Source organism: Oncorhynchus gorbuscha, linkage group LG18 (assembly GCF_021184085.1).
Source record: "Oncorhynchus gorbuscha isolate QuinsamMale2020 ecotype Even-year linkage group LG18, OgorEven_v1.0, whole genome shotgun sequence".
NCBI classification, from domain to species: Eukaryota; Metazoa; Chordata; class Actinopteri; order Salmoniformes; family Salmonidae; genus Oncorhynchus; species Oncorhynchus gorbuscha.
In genome coordinates this window covers 12,035,196-12,057,689 of record NC_060190.1, presented here as the reverse complement: position 1 = coordinate 12,057,689, position 22,494 = coordinate 12,035,196, and the positions used below count along the sequence as shown (strand labels likewise).

Sequence of the window (22,494 nt, the reverse complement as noted above, 5' to 3'; positions counted from 1 at the left end):
TGAATTGAATCATTTACAGTAAAACCTAACATTCTAAGACTGTTTAAAAAAAACTAGGAAACTAGAACTACTTGCAAAATGTCAACAGAAATAAAGTTGATTACTCCAGGCTCTGCAGTAGCTATAGACCCCAAATACTCATTTTGCGTATTGAAGGTTTTGAGTGGCATTTCAACTTTGGCTTAACTAACTACTCAAAGCTGCAGTGAATCCATTAGTGAATTCCTGCTAGTTTGTTGACCCTAATTCAGCTACGGCGGAGAAATCCTCCATGGCCTCTGACACACACACACACACACACACACACACACACACACACACACACACACACACACACACACACACACACACACACACACACACACACACACACACACACACACACACACCACACAGGCGTGCACAAACACACACACACACACACACACACACACACACACACACACACACACACACACACACACACACACACACACACACACACACACACACACACACACACACACACACACACACACACACACACACACACACACACACACACACACACACACACACACACACACACACACACACACACACACACACACACACACACACACACACACACACACACACACACACACACACACACACACACACACACTGCCTCAGAAATCCTCTGTGGCCTCTGACGCAGAACCAGAGGTCTTCATTAGCTCTCCAAGTAAAGCAAATCATATTTAATAAAAAGCCAGAGTAAAGGGGTTCACCTGGGAGTAAAGATGGATTATTCATTTTGGTCCTTATTAAAATCTGCTACGGTTCTGAAAATCAGGGGGTAAAAGACGAGCTGTAGTCTTTTGATAGTGGAGCTTCGCACACATATGGGGGGGCACTGCGGCATAAATATACATGTATTAATAAACATCATTGATGAATAAATGTAATTGAATTCAAACGTTAATTCAATGTAAAGTGATAATTTCGGTCAACACTGTGATAAAAATGCATCAGTAGACTTTAAGGTATCACAGCGTAACCCACCATGAGGGTGAGTTATGGTGCTGAAAGAATGTCCACGTGAGAACGGGAGGGATGGATGGGAGAACAATAGGAGGTTATTACATCTCCAACAATCAGACAGTCTCACAGAGATGGGGGGGTATATAGTATGGGGGTTAATGAGACACGGCCTCCCGTGATGGATGTCTGTTTGCATTCCCCAATCGAAATTTCAAAGTGTTAATGTCAGCTGGGAACACCGCACGAATGGGATTGATGGGTGTTTGGGTTTAGGATCCATGACTTTTGTTCTTAGGACTTTTTTTTCATGCAGAAGAATGAATCATGTTGGATGTGGTGTTTGGATAAACCGGACTGTTTACTCTCCATCTCTCTCGTTTTAGAAATGTGACTTTATAGCAAATTCATGTCTTCCAGTTATGTGAAAATTATGACGTGAAATAGACACAAGCAAATAATGGCCAAACAATACAGGAAATAGACACTTAATCCACATTCATACTGTAGTGTTGATGTCAGGTGTGGATGAATGAAGAAAACAACGTTATAACAGTTGAAATACATTGACTTAGGCATCCCTCCTCCTGTGAATAGTGTCTATGGGTTGAGCTGCACAGATGCACTTTTTCTCAGACAGACAAGACAGCTTCTCTGTCAAACTGATTGATGAGTTTGTTTATTTACCTCCTCCATGAATAATGTGGGAAAACATGGAGCTCTAACTGTCAGCCAGAGGCTAATATTTCCCTTTTATACGCCCTTGTAAGGAAGCGCTCTAAAGAGTGTGTGTGTGTGTGTGTGTGTGTGTGTGTGTGTGTGTGTGTGTGTGTGTGTGTGTGTGTGTGTGTGTGTGTGTGTGTGTGTGTGTGTGTGTGTGTGTGTGTGTGTGTGTGTGTGTGTGTGTGTGTGTGTGTGTGTGTGTGTGTGTGTGTATGCGGGGCACGTTCACGGTGTCACCGGGCCTTGTTTGAACAGAGCTTTAGCTCCCTGTTATCTTTCCCTTCAGCTATAGGAGGTTTGAAAACGTAATCTTTCTTCTCCCTCTTTCTTCTCCCTCTTTCTCTCCACCCTCATCTCTCCTGAGGTGAAGGCCAAACATTTCAGGAAATTGTGACGCCCTTTACACCCCCCCCCTCCCCCACTGCCTGATGACCCCTGGTGAGCACACCTGTGTAGGAATGTGTTCTTGCCCCCCCATCCCATCCCAGAATTCCTCTCACTCATCTGACCTGAGCCTCGCCGGGAATCACTTCACACCTCTCCTGTTTGTTTTGCTTGCCCTGTCATCCCCCCTCCCCCTCATCCCTCGCCCCAAATGAAGCCAAATAACTCTGTGTCGGTGAGGAGACCCCCCAAACCCCTACCTCAGCACAGACTCCCGCTGGACCGGGGTAAGACAGGCCAGGAATGTACGGACCACTGTGTTTTTCAAATTCCCCTGATTCTGCTCTTAACTTTTAGATAGGAGATGAGCGAGCCACATAACGTAGTGGTTATCTCTAACATAGTGGTTATCTCTAACGTAGTGGTTATCTCTAACGTAGTGGTTATCTCTAACGTAGTGGTTATCTCTAGGTTCTCCTCTGACTTAGTTATTCACCAGGCAACATGACTAGTTTGGTATTTAAATACATTTTCTTTTAAATGCACAACATGCTGTTTTCAGATGTGGAGATTCTCTAAATGTACTCTATTTATGACATGAAGTGTAACATTGGACAACAGTTGTGTATCATAGAGCTACATGTCACTATAGCGACAAGAGAGCCCCATAGGTAACAGTCAGAGCAGGACTGTAGCCCTCACCAGACCCCTCGTACCTTTGCAGGCTTTCCTGTGAGAGATGGTTTTGGACAGGTCTCTGTAGTAACCCTCCTTGCAGTAGTGACAGTGGCGTCCGGCCGTGTTGTGGCGACAGTTGAGACAGACTCCTCCGCTCTTCCTCCCAGACAGCTTGTACAGCTCCATGTTGAAACGGCATCGCCTGGCATGCAGGTTACAGTTACAGGCTGCAGAGACAGAAAGGAAGGGAGATATTGCATTTTTAAACAGCCTTTTATTGGCACATTTCAACTTCTTTGCATAACGAATTCAATGCCAAATCCACATTTAATGCCCCCCCCCAAAAAAAAACACTGCACAGAGGAAAAGAGAGAGAATAAACAGAAGAGAAGAGAAGAGAAGAGAAGAGAAGAGAAGAGAAGAGAAGAGAAGAGAAGAGAAGAGAAGAGAATAAAGGGAAAATAAAAAAATACATTCTTCAACTGAATTACAGACGTTATAGGTTACTGCAGTGTATCAACACCGCCTCTTGACGCCCACACCCCAATCATCAGTCTGGTGCCTGACAACCGATAAAGTGGTGTGAATAATTACAGTATTCTGTACGTGTTTGTTTACCAGATATACAAATCCTACTTGACCCCCCCCCCCCCCCAAGGTAAAAGACTGTGAGAGTTTTAACTTCCCTGATAATGAGGTCAGGCACTGAGCTAAGTTGAGTCATTTTTGTTCTCTTTCTCACTTCCTCTGCCTTTCTCTCTCACTCTGCCCTCCCCCCTCTCTCTTTCTCTCAAGGTTATTCTCTCCTAGCAGACATGGTTTCAGTACAGTATTCTCATTCCACACCAAATCCCCGGTCGTGTTTGCTGCTGGTTTACTAATGAATGAAGTTGCTACGGCCAAGTTTAATCAGCCAGCTGATGTTTATTCATGACTCGTCGTTCGGCTTAACTTCATTAAACCCCCCGTCCGACTACACACACACACACACACACACACACACACACACACACACACACACACACACACACACACACACACACACACACACACACACACACACACACACACACACACACACACACACACACACACACACACACACACACACACATACACACACATCTACCAGTCCATCCGGGTTCCACGAAAATGTACTGTGCCAAATACTGCATCACAATGCCAATGCCACAGGAGGGGAGAGCGAGGGAACATGCTGATAGGGCTCCACCCTGACACGTCTGCCCATGTTTTTCAGCCCACTCCCTCCCGAAACACACATACTGTACACACACTCAAGTAGGCTACTTCCTGTTACCATGTGCCCATCACAATCTAGGGAATAGAGTTGCTTCTCAGCTTGCATCAGTTAAAACAACGATCCATTGAAGGGCTGTGGCGTTTTAGTCCAGACACTGTAATTAGCTCCTTCACACAAGTTATGTTAGAGACTGGAGAGGAGTCTCAGAGGGTCCACACACAGCTCAGTCCCTTATCTGTAGGTTCTGGTTTCCCAGCTCTCTACCCGACCCCAGGGGTCCTTAATTAGGGCTGTCCTCTTTGCTTGTTTTCCCTCCTGATCTCGGACTGTTGATTTTGTGTTGCCTGGGCTCACCCTGGGCTTTAGCCCCCTCACCCCTTACTGCCTTAGAGGCATCACGGTGGAAAACGATCCATCTGCCTTGGGGGCATCGCATAGGAAACCTATCCTTCCCTTAACCCTCTGCCTGGAGGCCCCAGAGGTTTAGGGATTACTGGCAGAGAGAATTAAGGCACGGAGACACCGGTAGAGTTTACCGGCAGAGAGGACTGAGCACCGCTGTTCAGAGTGGCAGCCGTAATTTGACATCTGATTCTACATGTAGAATTGCGCGAACACGTCGGCAGTCACATGCCCACAGTGTGTTTTAGTGGTGGTCTCTAAAACACGCGAACGAACCCGCGAATGAACGGCAGATGGACACTCGGTGCGGTGCGTCCGCTCGCTCAGGTTGCCGGATCACTACTCAGACTCTATAGTTACACTACTCAGACTCTATAGTTACACTACCCAGACTCTATAGTTACACTACCCAGACTCTATAGTTACACTACTCAGACTCTATAGTTACACTACCCAGACTCTATAGTTACACTACTCAGACTCTATAGTTACACTACCCAGACTCTACAGTTACACTACCCAGACTCTATAGTTACACTACCCAGACTCTATAGTTACACTACTCAGACTCTATAGTTACACTACCCAGACTCTATAGTTACACTACCCAGACTCTATAGTTACACTACCCAGACTCTACAGTTACACTACCCAGACTCTATAGTTACACTACCCAGACTCTATAGTTACACTACCCAGACTCTATAGTTACACTACCTAGACTCTACAGTTACACTACCCAGACTCTATAGATACACTACCCAGACTCTATAGTTACACTACTCAGACAATATAGTTACACTACCCAGACTCTATACTTACACTACTCAGACTCTATAGTTACACTACCCAGACTCTATAGTTACACTACCCAGACTCTACAGTTACACTACCCAGACTCTATAGTTACACTACCCAGACTCTATAGTTACACTACTCAGACTCTATAGTTACACTACCCAGACTCTATAGTTACACTACTCAGACTCTATAGTACACTAACCAGACTCTACAGTTACACTACCCAGACTCTATAGTTACACTACCCAGACTCTATAGTTACACTACTCAGACTCTATAGTTACACTACCCAGACTCTATAGTTACACTACTCAGACTCTATAGTTACACTACCCAGACTCTATAGTTACACTACTCAGACTCTATAGTTACACTACCCAGACTCTATAGTTACACTACCCAGACTCTACAGTTACACTACCCAGACTCTATAGTTACACTACCCAGACTCTATAGTTACTCTACTCAGACTCTATAGTTACACTACCCAGACTCTATAGTTACACTACCCAGACTCTATAGTTACACTACCCAGACTCTACAGTTACACTACCCAGACTCTATAGTTACACTACCCAGACTCTATAGTTACACTACCCAGACTCTATAGTTACACTACCTAGACTCTACAGTTACACTACCCAGACTCTATAGTTACACTACCCAGACTCTATAGTTACACTACTCAGACTCTATAGTTACACTACCCAGACTCTATAGTTACACTACTCAGACTCTATAGTACACTACCCAGACTCTACAGTTACACTACCCAGACTCTATAGTTACACTACCCAGACTCTATAGTTACACTACTCAGACTCTATAGTTACACTACCCAGACTCTATAGTTACACTACTCAGACTCTATAGTTACACTACCCAGACTCTACAGTTACACTACCCAGACTCTATAGTTACACTACCCAGACTCTATAGTTACACTACCCAGACTCTATAGTTACACTACTCAGACTCTATAGTTACACTACCCAGACTCTACAGTTACACTACCCAGACTCTATAGTTACACTACTCAGACTCTATAGTTACATTACCCAGACTCTACAGTTACACTACCCAGACTCTATAGTTACACTACTCAGACTCTATAGTTACACTACCCAGACTCTACAGTTACACTACCCAGACTCTATAGTTACACTACTCAGACTCTATAGTTACACTACCCAGACTCTACAGTTACACTACCCAGACTCTATAGTTACACTACTCAGACTGTATAGTTACACTACCCAGACTCTACAGTTACACTACCCAGACTCTATAGTTACACTATTCAGACTCTATAGTTACACTACCCAGACTCTATAGTTACACTACTCAGACTCTATAGTTACACTACTCAGACTCTATAGTTACACTACCCAGACTCTACAGTTACACTACCCAGACTCTATAGTTACACTACTCAGACTCTATAGTTACACTACTCAGACTCTATAGTTACACTACCCAGACTCTATAGTTACACTACTCAGACTCTATAGTTACACTACTCAGACTCTATAGTTACACTACCCAGACTCTATAGTTACACTACTCAGACTCTATAGTTACACTACTCAGACTCTATAGTTACACTACCCAGACTCTATAGTTACACTACTCAGACTCTATAGTTACACTACTCAGACTCTATAGTTACACTACTCAGACTCTATAGTTACACTACCCAGACTCTACAGTTACACTATCCAGACTCTATAGTTACACTACTCAGACTCTATAGTTACACTACCCAGACTCTATAGTTACACTACCCAGACTCTATAGTTACACTACTCAGACTCTATAGTTACACTACCCAGACTCTATAGTTACACTACACAGACTCTATAGTTACACTACTCAGACTCTATAGTTACACTACTCAGACTCTATAGTTACACTACCCAGACTCTACAGTTACACTACCCAGACTCTATAGTTACACTACTCAGACTCTACAGTTACACTACCCAGCCTCTATAGTTACACTACCCAGCCTCTATAGTTACACTACCCAGACTCTACAGTTACATGACTCAGACTCTACAGTTACACTACCCAGACTCTATAATAACACTACCCAGACTCTATAGTTACACTACCCAGACTCTACAGTTACATGACTCAGACTCTACAGTTACACTACTCATACTCTACAGTTACACTACCCAGACTCTGTAATTACACTACTCATACTCTACAGTTACACTACCCAGACTCTACAGTTACATGACTCAGACTCTACAGTTACACTACCCAGCCTCTATAGTTACACTACCCAGACTCTACAGTTACATGACTCAGACTCTACAGTTACACTACCCAGACTCTATAATTACACTACCCAGACTCTATAGTTACACTACCCAGACTCTACAGTTACATGACTCAGACTCTACAGTTACACTACCCAGACTCCTTCAATCCCTGTCTAATGGTGGGAGCAGGGATTACAACAACTGGGCAATATGCATTCATTCTCTCCATCTTTACAAGAACAGAGATATGCTACAGTGATATGCCACAGATATATGCTACAGAGATATGCTACAGTGCCTGGTGGCTATTATGCAGTATGCAACTGGGATGCAAAGGTGTAATATGCTTCAAGCTACAGTAATTGGTTCCAAAAGATAAATCGCTGCGACCAATAGGAAAGAGCAAAACACACTTTATCTGAACTTCTGGTTCTTAGGACCTTAGAAAGGGATAGACCTGCATCACAATAGCCTGTACAGAGTCAGACTTCTTGTCTTCAGTTAAATCCTCCCGGGGGTTTAGAGTGGCTCCAGCAATGCATTGCACCGTGCTCTCAATGCACTGAAAAATAAATGCTACAATTACATTATTCTGGAAGTTTTCTTTTCTGCTAGATTTAATTAAAAACAATGGAAGATAAAAGCTGATGTGTCACTTCCTTGTCTGGTATTGGCGAATCACATTTCCTGCAATGTTGTGATGTCATTCAGGCTTCATTCAACCCTTATCCATTCATCCATGTGGAGTTCCCCCTTTCATGAGTTCAACCAAATAATCATCTTGCTTTGTCTTTGTGGTAACTATGGCGATACAGCCACTCGCCATTGAACACCTGTTATACTTGTGTTTTTTTTTACGTTTCAGCGCTCTGAAGACAAGGCCCATGTTGTTTTAACACCTGCATTGACCTGGGACATTCTCTGTGCTGAGGCTTCACAGCAGCAGCTCTTCCTGCCAGGCCTCGTCTGAAGTCGAGACACCTCTACAGCCACAGAGGAACTAGAGGAGGCTGGAGAGCAACCCCTGCTGGTGCTGTTAAACACGCACTTCTACGGTGGGATTCCTGTGATGAGACCCGCGTCAAATGAGAGAAAACAGAACAATTGTGTTCCGCTACTTTCAACACAGATGCACACAAACAGAAATAAGCTAGTCACACATGCTTGTTGGGCCAGGCAGGATTCAGGATGGACGGCACAAAATCCGCAGGCGCCTCGCCCCTGCCAGACCTTTCAGCGCACACACTTATACGATCATGAGACTCCAATGCACCTCAAAACACACGCAAACACACACACACACACAAAAACGCACATGGGAATGACTGGCACGTACTGTGCGTTCTCTCTCCCCCATTTACCAACTGTGACTTGCCTAATTAAATAAAGGTTCACTAAATCAATAAAATACACACGTTGTCTTCAGGGCACGAGAGCACATGTTTTACTATTACGAAAGCGAGGTGATAACTGATAATATTCAGCGAGGAGACATGACACAATTATTTATAGTGTAATAAATACTACTTGTTTTGTTTCATATAAATGAAACATACTGTACATTTAATGTAAGATTGAATCTGGAAGTTTAAAAAAAATTGACCGGGAAGCAAAAGTGTGGTAATTTTCAAACCCCACGGGGCTCTCAACTCTAACCCTTCAGGTTGGGTTACCGTGGCAACCCACCACTAGTTAATGACCCACAGGTAGTCAAATGTGTTAACTGATCCCTTTAAGCACAAATAATTGAGTTAACCAGATCAAGCTAAGCTGAGTCCTCATAATGACACTCACACCTACTGTAAAAGGGACCTTTAATTCCCCAAATAAGTTTTTTTTTAAAGTCATTTGAATTATAACGCCTAAGAAAAAATATTAGAAAGAAAAATACTGTGGTATTTATGGGGAACATAAAATGAGGCCTAAGTCTATCCGTTGTTACTGTTTCTCACACATCCTGAGAAACACCCCACATTGGACCACCAGAGAGAGTTGGATCTAAAGAGAGTGTGTTTGAATGTGTGTGTTGCAAAATTGGCAGATGTTCGCTCTGAACGGTCCCCAGGCTCTTGGACTGACCCCATTGCTATCACTAACACACAGCCCTGCTTCCTTGTTTTCCTAATTAACGAGAAAGTTCGACCCTGGGAGTCATGCTCAACTTGTGATAAGTTCCATTCGACCACTGTTGGTCTAGTTAAATATAGCGATGGATTTGTTCAGAAAATTCACTGCTAAGAAAAACTTTGTTACTGAAAACATTTATATACGTCCAAACTTAATTGGAGCCATATAAAACCTTAATTAGAGCCTGACCACCAACGTTTTCAATTTTTTTTAATTTCACTGTCTGTCAGTCTGTCCGCCCAACCACCCGTCCATCTGTTGTAACATTCAGGGGTCACAGACTGACCTGAGGCCTGTCATCGATATTCCACAAACACCAAGAATTCCGTCTCCCTGCCGCCTCAACCCTTCACTATCCCCCTAAACCAGACGGAATAGCAACACCAGAGTGTCAGAACAGGGGAGCTGGGGTAGAGAGCAGGAGTAGGGAGCAGGAGTAGGGAGCAGGGGTAGGGAGCAGGAGTAGGGAGCAGGAGTAGGGAGGAGGAGTAGGGAGGAGGAGAAGGGAGCAGGGGTAGGAAGCAGGAGTAGGGAGCAGGAGTAGGGAGCAGGGATAGGAAGCAGGAGTAGGGAGGAGGAGTAGGGAGCAGGAGTAGGGAGCAGGGGTAGGGAGCTGAGGTAGGGAGCAGGAGTAGGGAGCAGGGGTAGGGAGCAGGGGTAGGGAGCAGGGGTAGGGAGCTGAGGTAGGGAGCAGAAGTAGGGAGCAGGGGTAGGGAGCAGGGGTAGGGAACAGGAATAGGGAGGAGGAGTAGGGAGCAGGAGTAGGGAGCAGGAGTAGGGAGCAGGGGTAGGGAGCAGGGATAGGGAGCAGGAGTAGGGAGGAGGAGTAGGGAGCAGGAGTAGGGAGGAGGAGTAGCGAGCAGGGGTAGGGAGCAGGAGTTGGGAGCATGGGTAGGGAGCAGGGGTAGGGAGCAGGAGTAGGGAGCAGGAGTAGGGAGCAGGGGTAGGGAGCAGGAGTTGGGAGCATGGGTAGGGAGCAGGGGTAGGGAGCAGGAGTAGGGAGCAGGGGTAGGGAGCAGGGGTAGGGAGCAGGAGTAGGGAGCAGGGGTAGGGAGCAGGAGTAGGGAGCAGGAGTAGGGAGGAGGAGTAGGGAGCAGGAGTAGGGAGCAGGAGTAGAGAGCAGGGGTAGGGAGCAGGGGTAGGGAGCAGGAGTAGGGAGCAGGGGTAGGGAGCAGGGGTAGGGAGCAGGGATAGGGAGCAGGAGTAGGGAGGAGGAGTAGGGAGCAGGAGTAGGGAGGAGGGTAGGGAGCAGGGGTAGGGAGCAGGAGTAGGGAGCAGGAGTAGGGAGCAGGAGTAGGGAGCAGGGGTAGGGAGCAGGAGTAGGGAGGAGGAGTAGGGAGCAGAAGTAGGGAGCAGGAGTAGGGAGCATGGGTAGGGAGCAGGGTAGGGAGCAGGAGTAGGGAGCAGGAGTAGGGAGCAGGGGTAGGGAGCAGGGTAGGGAGCAGGGGTAGGGAGCAGGGGTAGGGAGCAGGGGTAGGGAGCTGAGGTAGGGAGCAGGGGTAGGGAGCAGGAGTAGGGAGCAGGGGTAGGGAGCAGGAGTGGGAGCAGGGTAGGGAGCAGGGTAGGGAGCAGGAGTAGGGAGCAGGGGTAGGGAGCAGGGGTAGGGAGCAGGAGTAGGGAGGAGGGTAGGGAGCAGGAGTAGGGAGCAGGAGTAGGGAGGAGGAGTAGGGAGCAGGAGTAGGGAGCAGGAGTAGAGAGCAGGGGTAGGGAGCAGGGGTAGGGAGCAGGAGTAGGGAGCAGGGGTAGGGAGCAGGGGTAGGGAGCAGGGATAGGGAGCAGGAGTAGGGAGGAGGAGTAGGGAGCAGGAGTAGGGAGGAGGAGTAGGGAGCAGGGGTAGGGAGCAGGAGTAGGGAGCAGGAGTAGGGAGCAGGGGTAGGGAACAGGAGTAGGGAGCAGGGGTAGGGAGCAGGGGTAGGGAGCAGGGATAGGGAGCAGGAGTAGGGAGGAGGAGTAGGGAGCAGGAGTAGGGAGGAGGAGTAGGGAGCAGGGGTAGGGAGCAGGAGTAGGGAGCAGGAGTAGGGAGCAGGGGTAGGGAGCAGGAGTAGGGAGCAGGAGTAGGGAGCAGGGGTAGGGAGCAGGAGTAGGGAGGAGGAGTAGGGAGCAGAAGTAGGGAGCAGGAGTAGGGAGCATGGGTAGGGAGCAGGGGTAGGGAGCAGGAGTAGGGAGCAGGAGTAGGGAGCAGGGGTAGGGAGCAGGAGTAGGGAGCAGGGGTAGGGAGCAGGGGTAGGGAGCAGGGGTAGGGAGCTGAGGTAGGGAGCAGGAGTAGGGAGCAGGGGTAGGGAGCAGGAGTAGGGAGCAGGAGTAGGGAGCAGGAGTAGGGAGCAGGGGTAGGGAGCAGGAGTAGGGAGCAGGAGTAGGGAGCAGGGGTAGGGAGCAGGGGTGAGGAGCAGGAGTAGGGAGGAGGAGTAGGGAGCAGGAGTAGGGAGCAGGAGTAGGGAGGAGGAGTAGGGAGCAGGAGTAGGGAGGAGGAGTAAGGAGCAGGGGTAGGGAGCAGGAGTAGGGAGCATGGGTAGGGAGCAGGGGTAGGGAGCAGGAGTAGGGAGCAGGAGTAGGGAGCAGGGGTAGGGAGCAGGAGTAGGGAGCAGGGGTAGGGAGCAGGAGTAGGGAGCAGGGGTAGGGAGGAGGAGGCTCTTGCTATTCTGCCCCTTGGTTTAAAACAAACAGGTGGGGAAGCACCTGCACACACAGTTTACTTTTAATCCTACGGGCACCCCTGAAAGTCATCAGATTAGACCCCGAAAGCCCCTGAAGACAAAATGAGAAAATATTGTGTGTCCCTACTTCGGCGATTGTTTTGGTTTTCGGCGGCGAAGGGGAGAAGGGGAGGTGTGTGTGTTTATGTTGTCCATGTGTGGAGGGGTTGATGAATTCTGCTTGTTACATCAGCATCAGAATGTCCCGGTATTACAGCACATGACAGACATCTCAGGAATGGAAGGCATGACGCAACACTGAGCCAAATGTGTCTCAAAATGACATCGTACGACTTTTAACCAGAGCCCCTCTGGTCACAAAGAAGTGCACTATTAGGGTCAACAGTCCAATGCCCTCTACCCCGCTAACCTATAGACAGCATGCTTAGGACTGGTCTATATCTGGAGACCGAAGGAAACATTACATTAGACACGCACCAGCAGTAGTTGAGAGGGAGTTGTGCTCCATACAGTCGAAAGTAAGAGGATCACATAATTGACGTACAGCCAGGAGACCCCACCTCAGACTAAATTCATTCTAGAGATCTAATCCACTTGAATCCACTCTACAAATGGGTATAAAAGTCTGATAGGATAAACGGACACATAGGACTGCACGCTATGGTACACCTCCCTCCGTGCCAGACCAACACGCATGCACGCTGGTGCGCACACACACTGATGTACATACACACACACAAAAAAGTGCACGCACACACACACACTACTGCTTTAGATTCCTTGCACAATTTAAATCCTTACATAGGGGGTATAATGATATCGTCTGTGATTTTAAATCTTTCTTTTCATACTTCAGCCGTAATGCCTTGCATTATAGTTAAAGTGCGCCAGTCGCAAAACAATCATTTTGATTCACACATCCGCAACTGGCAGCAGTCTCTTAGGCTATTGGCAGACAGCCAGATTCACTCAATGTTGAGACTTTCCTTGGCTATGATTACAAAAAACGTGGTGTTTATGACAGTTAGCTAGGCCCACTTCCCACAGCTCTTGTAGCCAGGACAATATTGAATATATCAGGACTGAGGACCACACCGATGCTGTAGTATGTGTATAATTCACATGCCCTGGAATTCCACTCTCTCTTATAAAGAAATAATAGTTTCTCGCGAACAAAATTACTGTTTTTTGCTAAACAACATCTCACTTTCTCAAAGCCCATAATAACAGCAGGGACACTCGAAGACACACACACACACAAATACACACACACACAAAGCATCAAGTGATCTGAGAGAGAGGGGGGGGGAGAGAGAGAGAGGGGGAGAGAGAGAGAGGGAGAGAGGGGGGAGAGGGGTGAGAGAGGGGAGAGAGAGAGAGAGAGAGAGAGAGAGAGAGAGAGAGAGAGAGAGAGAGAGAGAGAGAGAGAGAGAGAGAGAGAGAGAGAGAGAGAGAGAGAGAGAGAGAGAGAGAGAGAGAGAGAGAGAGAGAGAGAGAGAGAGAGAGAGGGAGAGAGAGAGAGAGCGGGAGAGAGAGAGGGGGAGAGAGAGCGAGAGAGAGAGAGAGAGAGCGAGAGAGAGAATATTTACGCTGGCACTGTAGCTATGTCGTATGTATCATACTCACTCAGATATCAACTAATAAATCTGACGCATTAAACCTCATGACAACAATTACATCAATTGCTTCATGTTACCACAGTGATTTATTAGTTATTAGTTATTATTAGTGTTATTTTTCCTTTTACATTAGAACAATATTGTTCTTTTGTCTGGTTTATTTGTTGATTCAGACACTGCCATGGTAAAAGCTGGATATTAGGTCACATTCCAGAGCTGGGAATTCCCAAATACATCAAATGTATTCAGAGAGTTTAATGGGTGACGTCAATACTTATAGGCCTGACAATGTATGTTTTGAGACGTTTCCTTTGGATCAAATTATAGCATTAAGTCAATGTGAACAAACGGGCCTGACAACTACAAATGGTACATAATGTACAGATGAAAGAGCACTCTGGTGAGGTTTAGGATACATCTAATAACTGCCAATCAATGAACCAAAACAACAACAACATCTAACTGCCAATTAATGAACCAAAACAACAACAACATCTAACTGCCAATTAATGAACCAAAACAACAACAACATGTAATAACTGCCAATTAATGAACCAAAACAACAACAACATCTAACTGCCAATTAATGAACCAAAACAACAACAACATGTAATAACTGCCAATCAATGAACCAAAACAACAACAACATCTAACTGCCAATTAATGAACCAAAACAACAACAACATCTAACTGCCAATTAATGAACCAAAACAACAACAACATGTAATAACTGCCAATTAATGAACCAAAACAACAACAACATCTAACTGCCAATTAATGAACCAAAACAACAACAACATGTAATAACTGCCAATCAATGAACCAAAACAACAACAACATCTAACTGCCAATTAATGAACCAAAACAACAACAACATCTAACTGCCAATTAATGAACCAAAACAACAACAACATCTAACTGCCAATTAATGAACCAAAACAACAACAACATCTAACTGCCAATCAATGAACCAAAACAACAACAACATCTAACTGCCAATTAATGAACCAAAACAACAACAACATGTAATAACTGCCAATCAATGAACCAAAACAACAACAACATGTAATAACTGCCAATCAATGAACCAAAACAACAACAACATCTAATAACTGCCAATCAATGAACCAAAACAACAACAACATCTAATAACTGCCAATCAATGAACCAAAACAACAACAACATCTAATAACTGCCAATCAATGAACCAAAACAACAACAACATGTAATAGCTGACATTCTATGTTTACTTTCGATCCAATGAGGGAGCTTTATTGAGTCCGACAAAGTGCTCCATTCAATCATATCCTCTTTGGCCAACATCCGCATAGTGGTTGTTTTGGCGGTGTTGGAGGTGGAACTTCGTTAGAGCTGTCAAATCCACAAGCGACTCCTGGCATTATATACCTAAAGCGGACATTGCCATTGGCTGCACGGAGTCGCATTAGGAGAAATCTCATGCAGCCTTGTTTACAAGTTCGAACACTGGAATGTGAGATGTAATTTACACCTTGATTAGGTTGACAGAAATCCTCATTATTTCATTAAATTAATTTAAATTTGATATTCATTCATTCGCATCGGTTTTGTGGCTTCCTGAGAGTGATCAAGAGCAGCTTCTCACCAATTTGACAGCTCCAATGTACAGTTGAAGTCAGAAGTTTACATACACAAAGGTTGGAGTCATTAAAACACATTTTTCAACCACTCCACAAAGTCCTAACCGACTTGACTTGGTGCAAATCAATCCCAGAATAACAGCAAAGGACCTTGTGAAGATGCTGGAGGAAACAGGTACAAAAATATCTATATCCACAGTAAGATTTGTCTTATATCGACATAACCTTAAAGGCCGCTCAGCAAGGAAGAAGCCACTGCTCCAAAACCGCCATAAAAAAGTCAGACTAGGGTTTGCAACTGCACATGGGGACAAAGATCGTACTTTTTAGAGAATTTTCCTCTGGTCTGATGAAACAAAAATAGAACTGTTTGGCCATAACGACCATCATTATGTTTGAAGGAAAAAGGGGAGGCTTGAAGCACGGGGGTGGCAGCATCATGTTGTGGGGGTGCTTTGCTGCAGGAGAGACTGGTGCATTTCACAAAATAGATGGCATCATGAGGGAGGAAAATTATGTGGATGTATTGAAGCAACATCTCAAGACATCAGTCAGGAAGTTAAAGCTTGGTCGCAAATGGGTCTTCCAAATGGACAATGACCCCAAGCATACTTCCAAAGTTGTGGCAAAATGGCTTAAGGACAACAAAGTCAAGGTATTGGAGTGGCCGTCACAAAGCCCTGACCTCAATCCTATAGAAAATGTGTGGGCAGAACTGAAAAAGCGTGTGCGAGCAAGGAGGCCTACAAACCTGACTCAGTTACATCAGCTCTGTCAGGAGGAATGGGCCAAAATTCACCCAACTTATTGTGGGAAGCTTGTGGAAGGCTACCTGAAACGTTTGACCCAAGTTAAAGGCAATGCTTCCAAATACTAATTGAGTGTATGTAAACTTCTGACCCACTGGGAATGTGAAAATAAAGCTGAAATAAATCATTCTCTCTAGTATTATTCTGACATTTTACATTCTTGAAAAACCGAGTTTAAATGTATTTGGCTAAGGTGTGTATTTGAACTTCCGACTTCAACTGTAGCTACATCTCTGTCAGCGCCAAGACATCAGCTATGCAGGTTCCAATTGGAAAAAGCATCTACTTTCTTTTGCGTAGGAAAGGCGTGCGAAGGAAAGGCATGCGTAGGAAAGGCGTGCGTAGGAAAGGCGTGCGTAGGAAAGGCGTGCGTAGGAAAGGCGTGCAAAGGAAAGGCGTGCGAAGCAAAGGCGTGCGTAGGAAAGGCGTGCGTAGGAAAGGCGTGCGTAGGAAAGGCGTGCGTAGGAAAGGCGTGCGTAGGAAAGGCGTGCGAAGGAAAGGCGTGCGTAGGAAAGGCGTGCGTAGGAAAGGCGTGCGAAGGAAAGGCGTGCGAAGGAAAGGCGTGCGTAGGAAAGGCGTGCGTAGGAAAGGCGTGCGTAGGAAAGGCGTGCGTAGGAAAGGCGTGCGTAGGAAAGGCGTGCGAAGGAAAGGCGTGCGAAGGAAAGGCGTGCGAAGGAAAGGCGTGCGTAGGAAAGGCGTGCGAGGAAAGGAAAGGGCGTGCGAAGGAAAGGCGTGCGAAGGAAAGGCGTGCGTAGGAAAGGCGTGCGAAGGAAAGGCGTGCGAAGGAAAGGCGTGCGTAGGAAAGGCGTGCGTAGGAAAGGCGTGCGTAGGAAAGGCGTGTGAAGGAAAGGCGTGCGAAGGAAAGGCGTGCGAAGGAAAGGCGTGCGTAGGAAAGGCGTGCGTAGGAAAGGCGTGCGAAGGAAAGGCGTGCGAAGGAAAGGCGTGCGTAGGAAAGGCGTGCGTAGGAAAGGCGTGCGTAGGAAATGCGTGCGAAGGAAAGGCGTGCGAAGGAAAGGCGTGCGTAGGAAAGGCGTGCGAAGGAAAGGCGTGCGAAGGAAATGCGTGCGAAGGAAAGGCGTGCGAAGGAAAGGCGTGCGTAGGAAAGGCGTGCGAAGGAAAGGCGTGCGAAGGAAAGGCGTGCGAAGGAAAGATGTGCCTGGGAAAGGCGTGCGAAGGAAAGGCGTGCGTAGGAAAGGCGTGCGAAGGAAAGGCGTGCTGGGAAAGGGAAAGGCGTGCGAAGGAAAGATGTGCCTGGGAAAGGCGTGCGAAGGAGGCGTGCGCGTAGGGAAAGCGTGCGTAGGAAAGGCGTGCGAAGGAAAGATGTGCCTGGGAAAGGCGTGCGAAGGAAAGGCGTGCGAATGAAAGATGTGCCGGAAAGGCGTGCGAAGGAAAGGCGTGCGTAGGAAAGGCGTGCGAATGAAAGGCGTGCGTAGGAAAGGCGTGCGAATGAAAGATGTGCCTGGGAAAGGCGTGCGAAGGAAAGGCGTGCAAAGGAAAGGCGTGCGAAGGAAAGATGTGCCTGGGAAAGGCGTGCGAAGGAAAGATGTGCCTGGGAAAGGCATGCGTAGGAAAGGTGTGCGAAGGAAAGATGTGCCTGGGAAAGGCGTGCGAAGGAAAGGTTTGCGAAGGAAAGATGTGCCTGGGAAAGGTGTGCGAAGGAAAGATGTGCCTGGGAAAGGCGTGCGAAGGAAAGATGTGACTGGGAAAGGCGTGCGTAGGAAAGGTGTGCGAAGGAAAGATGTGCCTGGGAAAGGCGTGCGAAGGAAAGATGTGCCTGGGAAAGGCGTGCGAAGGAAAGATGTGACTGGGAAAGGCGTGCGTAGGAAAGGTGTGCGAAGGAAAGATGTGCCTGGGAAAGGCGTGCGAAGGAAAGATGTGCCTGGGAAAGGTGTGCGAAGGAAAGGCATGCGAAGGAAAGGCGTGCGAAGGAAAGGGTGTGAAGGAAAGATGTGTCTGGGAAAGGCGTACATTTCCTAAGTCGGAATCGGGCCCTTAGTGAACAGCGTCAACATAAAATATAAACATGAAATCACGGGTCAAGTGTCAAACCGTGCCCCTGTATTTAAAAGCTGTTACCCCTTACATACACTACTGGAACTGTTAGGGAGACACATTCCTTTTAAGTCCTTCATTCAATTCATGTCTTTCTCCTTAAATAAAGCTCCAGCCATTCTCCTATGCCTTCTTCCTTATGTTCCCCTCTCCAGTCCAGACGGTTTCAATATCATCCGGCGTGCGTCAAACATTTGTAATATTTTGCACAAAGCCAGCTGTTATTTTGGACGGGAATGGAAAAGAACACAACAACTTGGGTTGGAGCCACGGAGACGGTGATGATTCATTTTACAAGTTACCGGAATGTTCCAGGATTGCTTTGATGGTTTGACGGAAATCTAAACTTTTTTAATTGGAAAAAGAAAAAAGGTCTGATGTGAAACTACAGTATCACCTTGGCGTGACACAAACAAATAAAAGATTAGAGAGAGAAATCGTACCAGGAAGGAACGTATTAAGATGACGGTTCTTTGATCATCTTAACCAGAGTGGACAAGGCCCCACAATAACAAACTGATTTCAGATCAGTTTCCAGGTGGGGAATGAAGGGAATGGAGTCAGCGATGTGCTGCTAATGTAACACACATTTAACATAGCGGCGGCCTTCGTTTGTCTAAATTCATGGCCGGAAGAGAAGGATTTATGTCATTCCCGTTCAGACAAACACCTGTATCTGTATTGATGTGTAAGAAAAACGCTAAAGTAAAGTAAACGCTCCATATTTAATTCAAGACAACTGTCTGTATTGTCAAACAGGACCCTGTCGACTCCATGGTCACTCTCTCTACAGAGGTTACAGTGGAGGCTCAGTCAAAACAAACAAATGCGCTTTGCATAAGTTGTTCCATTCTTACATGTGTGACACAATGTGAAATCATATCCCCGCAATGTGAAATCATATCCCCACAATGTGAAATCATATCCCCACAATGTGAAATCATATCCCCACAATGTGAAATCATATCCCCACAATGTGAAATCATATCCCCACAATGTGAAATCATATCCCCACAATGTGAAATCATATCCCCACAATGTGAAATCATAAACCACAATATTAAATCATATCCCCACAATGTGAAATCATAAACCACAATGTTAAATCATATCCCCACAATGTAAAATCATAAACCACATTGTTAAATCATATCCCCATAATGTGAAATCATATCCCCATAATGTGAAATCATAAACCACAATGTGAAATCATAAACCACAATGTGAAATCATATCCCCACAATGTGAAATCATAAACCACATTGTTAAATCATATCCCCATAATGTGAAATCATATCCCCATAATGTGAAATCATATCCCCACAATGTGAAATTATAAACCACATTGTGAAATCATAAACCACAATGTGAAATCATATCCCCACAATGTGAAATCATATCTCCATAATGTGAAATCATATCCCCACAATGTGAAATCATAAACCACATTGTTAAATCATATCTCCATAATGTGAAATCATATCCCCACAATGTGAAATCATATCCCCACAATGTGAAATCATATCCCCACAATGTGAAATCATATCCCCACAATGTGAAATCATATCCCCACATTGTTAAATCATATCTCCATAATGTGAAATCATATCCCCACAATGTGAAATCATATCCCCACAAAGTGAAATCATATCCCCACATTGTTAAATCATATCTCCACAATGTGAAATCATATCCCCACAATGTGAAATCATAAACCACAATGTGAAATCATAAACCACAATGTTAAATCATATCCTGTGGTCCTTCTGTAGCTCAGTTGGTAGAGCATGGCGCTTGTAACGCCAGGGTAGTGGGTTCGATCCCCGGGACCACCCATACGTAGAATGTATGCACACATGACTGTAAGTCGCTTTGGATAAAAGCGTCTGCTAAATGGCATATATTATTATTATTATTATATCCCCACAATGTGAAATCATAAATCACAATGTGAAATCATATCCCCACAATGTGAAATCATAAATCACAATGTGAAATCATATCCCCACAATGTGAAATCATAAACCACAATGTTAAATCATATCCCCATAATGTGAAATCATAAACCACAATGTTAAATCATAAACCACAATGTTAAATCATATCCCCATAATGTGAAATCATAAACCACAATGTTAAATCATATCCCCATAATGTGAAATCATAAACCACAATGTTAAATCATATCCCCATAATGTGAAATCATAAACCACAATGTTAAATCATATCTCCATAATGTGAAATCATAAACCACAATGTTAAATCATATCTCCATAATGTGAAATCATAAACCACAATGTGAAATCATATCCCCATAATGTGAAATCATAAACCACAATGTTAAATCATAAATCACAATGTTAAATCATATCCCCACAATGTGAAATCATAAACCACAATGTGAAATCATAAATCACAATGTTAAATCATATCCCCACAATGTGAAATCATAAATCATAATGTAAATGTATATCCCCATGATGTGAAATCATATCCCCATGATGTGAAATCATATCCCCATGATGTGAAATCATATCCCCATGATGTGAAATCATATCCCCATGATGTGAAATCATATCCCCATAATGTAAAATCATATCCCCATGATGTGAAATCATATCCCCATGATGTGAAATCATATCCCCATGATGTGAAATCATATCCCCATGATGTAAAATCATATCCCCACAATGTGAAATCATATCCCCATAATGTAAAATCATATCCCCATGATGTGAAATCATATCCCCATGATGTAAAATCATATCCCCACAATGTGAAATCATATCCCCATAATGTAAAATCATATCCCCACAATGTGAAATCATATCCCCATAATGTAAAATCATATCCCCATGATGTGAAATCATATCCCCATGATGTAAAATCATATCCCCACAATGTGAAATCATATCCCCATAATGTAAAATCATATCCCCATGATGTGAAATCATATCCCCATAATGTGAAATCATATCCCCACAATGTAAAATCATATCCCCATGATGTGAAATCATATCCTTGCAATGTGAAATTTATCCCCATAATGTGAAATCACATCCCCATAATGAGAAATGTATCCCCATAATGCGAAATCACATCCCCCCACAATGTGATTCCATATTTTCAGGAATTGTAACATCCGTTACCATGAAACCATGTAGTAAAACTGTAATGAAAGGGTGTACCTGTTGTTCCTTTAATTGGCAATCATCAGCACAAGATCGTCTTGGCAAGTTTGTAACAGTTTCCCCTTCAGACCTGTTTCAGGTCCATCCTCCAAGTGTATTCTAGAGTTGTAGATCTGTCTAGAGGTGTAGATCTGTCTAGAGTTGTAGATCTGTCTAGAGTTGTAGATCTGTCTAGAGTTGTAGATCTATCTAGAGTTGTAGATCTGTCTAGAGTTGTAGATCTGTCTAGAGTTGTAGATCTTTCTAGAGCTTTAGATCTGTCTAGAGTTGTAGATCTGTCTAGAGTTGTAGATCTGTCTAGAGTTGTAGATCTGTCTAGAGTTGTAGATCTTTCTAGAGTTCTATATCTGTCTAAAGTTGTAGATCTGTCTGACTTCCAAACTTTATATCAACCTCAATGAAACTACTTAAGCCCACAATGTTAAACCTGAAGCAGAAAAGGGGACGAGGAAGCGGAGGAGGAAAAGGAGAGGCATGGACCTGATTTCTGGAGGTGTGAGGAAGAGAGGGTCAGATTGTGTGTGTGGAGGGGTCACTCTGCCAGAGAGGCAGCGCAGGACCTCCCTGAAGCTTTCCTGGGATGAAGAGGGTGGAGGGAAAGGGGGGAGGGGTCCGTACTGCCTGCTGAGATTCTATCAGGCGAATTTAATTCCTTTATCACTGACAATTAGCAGGAGCACTTCTGCTCCCAGAGGGCTCTCAACCCCCCCTCTCTCTCTCTCTCTCTCTCTCACCCCCCCCTCTCTCTATCTCTCTCACCCCCCCTCTCTCTCTCTCTCTCTCACTCTCTCTCTAACTATCCCTCTCCCACCCCCCTCTCTCTCACCCCCTCTCTCTTTCTTTCAATTCAATTCAATTCAATTCAAGGGCTTTATTGGCATGGGAAACATGTGTTAACATCG

General features: G+C 45.1%; 1 protein-coding gene across 2 annotated transcripts in view; it reads right to left on the bottom strand.

Moving 5' to 3' along the window:
* The window catches only part of LOC124003373 (netrin-1), a 111,015-nt gene that overhangs the window by 36,987 nt on the left and 51,534 nt on the right, over positions 1 to 22,494 (bottom strand). For both annotated transcript variants that reach the window (XM_046311559.1, XM_046311560.1), the window contains exon 3: positions 2,826 to 3,014. In XM_046311559.1, the coding sequence (XP_046167515.1) occupies positions 2,826 to 3,014 (189 nt within the window). The remainder of the gene's footprint in view (positions 1 to 2,825; positions 3,015 to 22,494) is intronic.